Source organism: Benincasa hispida, chromosome 4 (genome assembly GCF_009727055.1).
Source record: "Benincasa hispida cultivar B227 chromosome 4, ASM972705v1, whole genome shotgun sequence".
NCBI classification, from domain to species: domain Eukaryota; kingdom Viridiplantae; phylum Streptophyta; class Magnoliopsida; order Cucurbitales; family Cucurbitaceae; genus Benincasa; species Benincasa hispida.
Genome location: NC_052352.1, coordinates 2,641,656 through 2,650,822, shown reverse-complemented (window position 1 = coordinate 2,650,822; position 9,167 = coordinate 2,641,656). Strand labels below are relative to the sequence as shown.

Below are 9,167 nucleotides of genomic sequence, written 5' to 3'. Positions count from 1 at the left end.
AAGTACATAACCCAAAATAATATTCAAATGAACAGAAGCTACTTTTTGTATAAAGAGATCTCACAGATCTGAAGAAGTTTATGGCTTTAGCTGCCATGCTTTGTATTGCGATTAAAAAAAGTACTTCTTTTCCCACTATTATATGTTTGTATAATCACTATAATTAAAGCACGTTAAAAGTGGGCTTTTTAAAAAATATTTATTTATTTATTAATTTGTAGATTGCACAATCACATTGTCAGCTCCATAATCAATATTCGTTCACTAAACTTACGAAATTTTGCAATTAAGTCCTTAAATATTACAAAATACACTAATTACTCACATTGAACCTACATTTATATATATTATATGGGTGGGTGCAATTTATAAGATTTAAATGTCAAATTGCAATACCTGCAAAGTGTTAAATCTTCAAATTTAAGGAACAAATTGAAATAAAATTTATAATACTTTAAAACTTAAAAATTAAATTGAAATCAAAGTTAAATCTTAAGAACTAAAATTGTAAAATTTTGAAATATAAAAGAATACGAGTGACTAGAAAGATATTTTTCTTAAAAAGGAAAAAAAGTGGGTAGGTAAGGCAATAAACAATAATTGAATAGGACCTTTACATATGGTGAGAAGTGGGTGTTTCTTCAAAGCCTGCAAGTTCAGTTCTGTCTCTCGTCAGAGAAAAGGAGAAAGACAGAGAGAAAAATGGAAGAAATTTGGAAGCTAAGTCATTTGTTGGTGACGGTATTTCTATACACTTTTGCAACCATGATGGTCGTTCCGGCCATTACAGACGTCACCGTGTCCGCTCTCTGTCCGGGTCGAGACGAGTGCTCTCTCGCCATTTACTTCACGGGAGGGGTCGGCTTTGTTGCAGTCAAAACTGATAAGAGAACAAAGAGAAAGACAGAGAAAAAAGACAATTAGAGAAGAATGGAAGAAATTTGGAAGCTAAGTCATTTGTTGGTGACGGTATTTCTATACACTTTTGCAACCATGATGGTCGTTCCGGCCATTACAGATGTCACCATGTCCGCTCTATGTCCCGGTCAAGACGAGTGTTCTCTCGCCATTTACTTCACTGGCTTTCAACAAATCGTAAGTTTTCTATCATGTGACTGACGATTTTATATTGTTTTTCTTTTTATAGTGCAGAATGAGGAATTTGAATGGGTTTCTGTGCTTGAGATTTGTAGGTGACAGGATTTGGTGCGTTGTTGATGATGCCATTGCTCGGAAACCTGTCGGACAAGCTTGGGAGGAAGACTCTTCTCACTATTCCCATGGTTCTCGCTGTTGTTCCTCTTGGTTAGTAGCTCTCATCTTTGTTTAAGCAGTTTAAGTGTTTTTTCTTTAAAAAATGTGAAAATAAATGCTTAAAAATATATAATATTAAATTTATTTTCACTTCTCAATTTAAATTTTTTTAGTTAATTAATGATTAAAAAGTGGCATCTGGTGATTTAGGAGGTGACTGTCGGTCGGTGCTCTGATGTCGAGTTTCGGTGGTTGATAGGTTTTTGTAACATCATCAAACTGAAAAAAAATTGGAGAGAGAGGAAGAAGGTACGAGAAAAGAAGGGATGGAGGAGAGAGAAATTTGGAATGGGGATGAGGAGGGGAAAAAGGAGAAAATGGGTGTGGTAAACGATGGATAGAGAAGCTGTGGAGGGAAGAGAATAATAAATAACGACAAAGAGAGAGGAGGAAAATGAATTTCAAAGAAATGAGAGAGAATGGATAAAAAAATGGGTGTGGTAAAAGATGATAGAGAAAAAAATAGTTGAGATAGAAGTGAAAAAGGCATGTGAAATGATACTATGGAGAGAGAAGAAAGGAAAGAGAATGATTACACGATGGAAAAGACAAATAAGAAAAAAAAAAAATTATGAAAAATTATTTAAAATGATAAAATTGCTGAAAATATTTACAAAATATAACAAAATTTTTTAATAATGAATGATAGTTATTGATATCAGTATCTAACAATGTTACTGTATCTATCATTAATAGTTCTTAAATTTTGTTATATTTTGTAAATATTTTGATTCATTTTTTATATTTAAAATATTAATTTTTTAATTACTATTTTTATAAATAGTGAATGCAGGGGAATCAAAATGTGACAATTAAAAAGAGAGAGAAAAGAATATTTACTATTTTTTTTTTCCATTCAACGTTGCACGCAAATCGAGCTATTTTGAATATCTCAGGCAGAAACTTTGTATTATTGGTCGGTTCGGTCGAGATTACGTGTTTTAAAGTTTTTCATATTACCGAACCAATCCGGACCGAAAAATGAATTAAAACTGACCGATCAGTGTTGGTTCGTCAGTTTCGGCCGGTTTGATCAGTTTTTCGGTTAGGTTTCATCACTCTTAGTTTAAATTTCTGCAATATTATTTTTTCTTCAATTAATATTGATTTCTACTGTCTAATATTAAATTTATCTTCATATATTAGTTTAGTGGCTTAAGATCATAATTGAAAATTTGAAATGAAACCGAACATGATTTTTTTAAAAAAAAACTTTAAACATTTACCAAATAGAACCTAAATTATTTGTTTGATTGCAGGTATATTGGGATGTGGGAGGTCAAGGAGTTTGTTCTACGTTTATTTTGTGTTGAAATGTATAACAAGTACGATTTGTGAAGGGAGTGTTCAGTGTTTAACTGTTGCTTATGCGGTAAGAATCTACTCCAACTATTACGATTTCTTATTTGATAGACGTGTTTGGTTTCTAAAGTTTCGATTTAACTATTTTCATCCATCAGCTTTGAAGAATAAGTTTAAAAGAATTCCCTTAACATCTACTCCAACAATTACGATTTTTTATTTGATAAATTATTTTAAATATTTAAAAGACGTATTTAAATTAAAAATAGAAAAATAGTCTCTCTCTACAAACTTGGAAGAGAAAGGTTAAGAGGGAGAAGAGGAGAGAGAAAAGAGTATGGGAAGTAAGGGAAGAGAGATTATTTTTAAAATTTTAATTTAAATATGTAATTTTGGTGTTTAAAATTCCTAATAAATGTAGCCAATGAAATTAAAAAAAATTTAAATTTAATTCCTTAAAATGTGTGATCCAGATGAAATCTTATTAATCAAATTAGGATAAAAAGGTATTTTGTCAAAATTCTATTATTGTTAGAATTTTTTAAGTGGCATAATTTCTTTTTTATTTTATTTTTCTAATGTAGTGATTAATATATCATTTGCGTTTATATTTGATTAGTTTTATTATTTATATACTCCATTACTCACCTTTATAATTTGGCATGTCATCAAATAATATAATAATGATTTAAATTCTATTTTAATATATTAATAATTTTAAATTTTATTATATTTTAATTCCTACATTTTAAAAATGCGTTTATTTTTATTCATACTATTAAAATTTTGTTAACTCTTTTAATGAAATTGTGTATTGCAAGAGTTGAGCAAAATGAAGGTGAAGTAAAATACCAATAACCAATGTACTAAAATACTAAACAACCAAAGTCTTAAACGTTAAATGCTTTTTGAGTTCTATAAAAAATCACTTTACCACCTAATTCAAAATTAAAATCTTAACTTGTTTTTAATATAACTAACTTATTTAACAGTCTAATCATCTAAAAATATAAGTCGATCTCATCATTTTGATTAAGAACCGATAGAATTTTAATAACATATACCAAAATAAGCACTTTTTAAAAGTTAAAAGATTAAAATTAACTTTGTTAAAAGTTTAAGAACATGGAATAAGCTTCAAAGTTGGGGATAAAAAATCTAAAATAGGATTTACACCTATATTAATTTATTGCATGAAACCTATATATAATTCTTAAATGCTTAGTGTCACACAAGAAATGAGTATTAGAAAATTTCCCGCCATTCTTCCCTCTGGTTTCATCAATTTCATTTTACGGCTTCAACGCTAACCCGAAACCCTTCTTCGACGCCATGGGAATTCATTCATTAGTCTTGATTTATCTCTGTATTTACAGGCCGATAATGTACCGGAATATCGACGAGCTTCTGCATTCGGAATGCTATCTGCCATTGGATCAGCTGCTTCCGTCTGCGGGACTCTCTGTGCTCGTTTTCTCTCAATTCCATCCACTTTTAAGGTATTCTCTGCTTTCTTTCTCTGAAATTTCATTTGTGGTCAGTGTTGAACAACTCGTCTTCTCAAATAGGTAGCGGCTTCCACGGCGGCTGCTGCGACGGTGTATATGAGGTTTTTCCTTACTGATTCTGTTGCTGATTACAATCTCTGTTCTCCGCTACTGTCTGGGGAGAAGGTAGAATCTGTTTCTTCGGATCCAGTTTCGTCCAAAAAAGAGAAAATTATTATGACCTTGCCTTCAGTGAAGGACCTCTTTTCCCTATTGAGGACTAGGTATGTGTTCAGTTATTATTATTACTATTATTATTATTTTAAATACACTTATGGACTAATCTTCTGGTGTTAAATTTAGTTTCTATTTGAAACCTTGAATCAAAAGCATTGCTTTTGAAACTTCAAGGTTTACTAAATTTTAAATTCAAGACGGGAAGTGTTAGTTTTAAAAATTTAGAGACGAAATAGAAATTAAGTTTAAATTCTAGAGACCAAAAGTGCATTTAATCATTTTTCTTATCTCTATCATGCCCTTTTGCGGTGGTTGGTAGATTTTCTGTGAATAAGAGCAGGATATGTCGTAAGATGTTTTAATTTAGTAATTGAACCAATGATGAATAAGAATATATAGAAGTTTAAGTCACGCTCTTGCTTCCGAGTAATCAAGTTATATGGAGTTTGGAACAAATAGTTTTATGACTCTACTGGAGGATATTGAATTTTCTTCTCAAATTTTCGATCCTCTGTTTTTTCATACGTCATTTGCAGCTTGACATTTTCACAAGCAGCCATAGTTTCATTTTTTGGCAATCTCGCTGATATTGGACTTCATGCTTCTATACTGGTTAGTCTTTTGATCCAATCAACCAATCTGAGGCAGTTTTTGTTTTGTACCAATAACTTAAATGCATCTCAGTTTTTTATCGGAATACTTTTACTTATAATTTCATTAAACTTATTTGGTTTACTTTTAAATTGAAAGTTTTAGTCGTTGGTGATCACCCTCATCTTACTCGGATTATCAATTTCTATTTGGTTCGTTTATAAATCTTACATCCTTAACCGACTCTCAAGTGTGCCTATTAAGGGCAGCTTGTCTTGGACTATTGATATGCTGACCTATGTTTGATTTGCCAACTGCAGTACTATTTAAAAGCCAGATTTCAATTTGACAAGGATAGGTTTGCCGATATAATGGTGATTTTTGGGGTTGCTTCGACTATTTCACAGGCATGTCATGCTATTTTATTCTACTCCGTTTCTTCATTTCTTTCCATGTTAATTTTCCCGTTTAGAATATGTTAAAAAGAATAAATAGCACCCTAATTTTATCTGCCTTAGCTTAAATTTTTCAATGCGTTGATGATAGGACACTATCCATCTTTTTCCCGCGTGTGTTCTTATCATTGAACGAATCATTGCAGGTATTTTTAATCCCAATCTTAGTTCCTGTTCTAGAAGAGGGCAGGCTGCTCTCAATTGGGCTCTTTTTCTTCTGCCTTCAGGTAAGCTCTCTACCATTGTTCATATTTTTAAACTTGATAATTGTGAATGTTATTCTAATAATCTGATTTCATGCAAAGAAGTTTGAAGATTACTCATGGAGATGCTTAAATATTTTTTAATGGTTTTGAATGCAGATGCTTCTTTACAGCTTTGCTTGGGCTGATTGGGTACTTCTTTGCTACTAAACTTTTAATAAATGTAGTTCATTATTTTTTAGTTTACTGTATTGATTTGAATTTCATCTCTGCTTCATAAATTACATCATGTCATGAAATGATCAACTTTGCTGTAATTATCAGGTTATCTATGTTGGTGCAATGCTTTCCATTTTGTTCATTTTCTGGCAACCTTGCGTGAGTGTCAAACTTCTTTATAATCTATTACTTTAGATCAATAATTTGATTGAACTTATTTTATTTCTCATTTGTAATCCACAGTTGCAAAGCATTGTGTCGAAACAAGTTGGTGCAAGTGAGCAGGTTAGTTTTCAAGAACAGCTTCAACATAGTCAATAGTCTCTCAGCAATTCATTGGTTATTTTATTTTATAATTTTTATTAATGGAATGGGCGTTTCATTAGTTTGTTAATATTCACAATTATATTCATCTCACTAAAAGAAGTGTTGCAGTTTTTGTGCAATTATATTTATGGATTGAATCAAAACCATGGCAGCAAGGGAAAAGATAATCCCATTTGGATAGAAACTATCTAATATACCAATTCATTGATATATCAAAAATACCAAATATAACCTGACTATTTATTGGAATTGTCCAATGAATTCTAAGTAACTAATTGATAATTAACAACTTAACTTAACCAATACACTAATTCAAAATGAATAACCACATAATATTACATTTACCCCAACTTCAAAAAGCAAATTGTCTTTGAGTTTTAGGTAGAGAGAGACAAAAGAAGAAACTATAGCTGGTTTTGGTGGATGAAAATGGATTGAACTAACAACAATGGCTCTCTAAAACTCTAAATGATTGACATGTCACAAGCTTTCAAATACAACTTAACTTTAGCTTTTTATAGCTTTGAACGAAAATGGAAATGGCTAATGACAAATCAATTTATAACATCAGAATATATAACCAGATTTTAGCAAAATTTGACTTTTGTTGTAATCAAATCAAAATATGTAATCAGATTTTTTACGAAATCCATTCTTGGCTTTCGTCTTTTTAGCATAACAATATTCCTGGGTTTGATTGATAATCAGGGTAAGGCTCAAGGATGCATTTCAGGCATATCTTTATTTGCGTATGTTGTCTCTCCATTAGTATTCTCCCCTTTAACAGGTAAATTGCTTAATTCTGCTGTATGTAGTACAATGCAACAGCCAAATACGACAACACTAATTACAAACCGGTTTTGGTATTTTCAGCTTTGTTTCTTTCTGAAAACGCTCCATTTTATTTCCCTGGATTTAGCATTCTATGCGCTGGATCTTCTGCGGTAAGAATCTTGTTTCCATTCCATTAATCAATGCCTATAGCTGCTTTGCTAGATGGATTTAGGTTTAAATTTATATTTAAGTATCGTGATTTGGGCGTGTTTTTGACAAATGTTAAAAACTTTCCGAACCGAAAGGTCCTTACTTTTATCACATGGTTAAAATTTCCAAAATGTCCTTGCTCTTAGCATATGTTAACTAGTTTCTTATTTGGTGCATTTTTCTTTGAATGTTAATATATATATATATATGCTCTGTTTCATCTTGGATTCCCCCCTCCCTCCTCAAGTCATGGCTTTAATAATGTTCTGTCAATTTACATTTTTAAGATGTCGGATATATAGAGTTTAACTTTTTACTAATTTTTGTTAGGATAATACTTGGGTTACATCTCATTAAGCACCCATGTTTATACATCTCATTTTATTATTCACAAAAAAAAGAATTAAAATATTTTAAAAAAGAAATATGAAGTGCAAAATTATGATTAGACAATTTGGTCGAATGTACAAAGATATGTGTGGTCCGTAATACACCCAAGTATTTTTCTTTTCTTTTATTTCTAAAGAAAACACATTACTCACATTTATTAATGGTGGTATTGATATAATTAAACTATAAAAATTATACTAACATTTTTTAAATTATAAGGACATGATAGAGGTTAAAATGATATATAATTTGATCATGAACTTATTTTTATTATATGCAAAATGGTTATGATTTGTTTTGTGGCAGATGATTGCATTTGTTCAAAGTATCCTGATGAGGGCTCCTATTAAAGCCATGGAAACCAGTAGCAGCAGCCATGGGGAAGCCTAAGTTCTTCCCCTGCTCATATTTTTATCGTTAAAATTTGTAAATCTTTGATTGTTTATTTAAAAAGAAATTAAGGGACGATAATATTTCTTTCCCTAGATATATTTAATAATATTTTATCTATTTCTCTCTCATCTCACGTCCTCTTCTATCTCCTTCCTCCATGGCTAATGCTCGCACTTCTCTCTCGAATCAAAACGAGGAAGAGTTCCTAATGCGAGGGAGTGATATTCCTCGTTTTAGATTGAGAGAGAAGGACGTGGCGTGGATGAAAGGTAGCTCGAGGAGGAGGGAGAAAGAATTTTTTTTTTTTTTTTTTTTTTCTTGATTAGATATAGAACATGTCTAAGAGTGATTCTAAAATGGTTAAAATCATATTTGTCATTTTAAAATCACTCTTAAAATACTTGTATTCATTCACAATCAATTTTAGTAGTATAAAAATATGTTTAAAATTGTAGAATTAACAATGAATTAATTTTGATTGACTCGAAGTAATTTTAAATATGACAAAAATGATTTTAGTTATTTCAAAATCACTCCCAAGTACGCACGTTATCAGTTTTCTCATAGCAAAAAATGATGATAATGATTAGGGCTCGTTTGATAACTATTTTGTATTTGTTTTTTTGTTTTTGAAAATTAAGCTTATAGATAGTATTTTCACCTTCAAATTTCTTTCTTCATTATCTATATTTTACCAATGGTTTAAATGAATCGAGTCAAATTTTGTAAATTAAAAGACATAATGGTTGCCAAACTTGTCGAAGTAAACAATTTTTTCAAATCTCATGGGTTAAAATGGTATTATGTTGGTATATATGTTTTGAGTTTCATTCCAACTTAGTTCTTAGGTTCTCAATGGTCCAAATTTAGTTGATGTATTTTCAATATATCTAAAAGTAGTTTTTTTTTTTTTTTTTCAAAGTGAGCATAGGTAATTGATATGACATTCTTTCTTAAGAAGGTTTGATCTTCCCTACCATTGTTGTAAAAAAAAAATAATAATAATAAGTTTTTGAATTTTTTTTAAAAAAGAATTATTTATTTATCTTTTTTAGAAACAAAGCTTGCACGGCTCCTTGATGAATCCTACAAGCGTCAAATAGAAAGAGGGTGGATCTACTTACAAGCTACGCATCAATCATCTTTGCTCTTTCTTTACTTCTATAGGAGAAAGCAACCCTAAACTCATAATGGACTTCTATATATTCTTTTTCCCTTTCTTGTTTTCTTGTTTTAAATTCATTTTTTATACTTTAACAATAGTT

The 9,167-nt window shown here is 30.5% G+C and overlaps 1 protein-coding gene across 1 annotated transcript; it reads left to right on the top strand.

Moving 5' to 3' along the window:
* The first annotated feature begins 617 nt into the window (after positions 1–617).
* Positions 618–8,030, top strand: LOC120075084 (hippocampus abundant transcript 1 protein-like). The gene is made up of 15 exons (XM_039028244.1): positions 618–735; positions 964–1,095; positions 1,194–1,305; positions 2,574–2,686; positions 3,993–4,115; positions 4,185–4,387; positions 4,877–4,952; positions 5,252–5,338; positions 5,533–5,613; positions 5,749–5,781; positions 5,914–5,967; positions 6,052–6,093; positions 6,844–6,922; positions 7,009–7,079; positions 7,816–8,030. The coding sequence occupies exons 1-15, from the start codon at positions 703–705 to the stop codon at positions 7,897–7,899; spliced, it is 1,323 nt and encodes a 440-aa protein (XP_038884172.1). The 5' UTR covers positions 618–702; the 3' UTR covers positions 7,900–8,030.
* Positions 8,031–9,167: the final 1,137 nt, after the last annotated feature.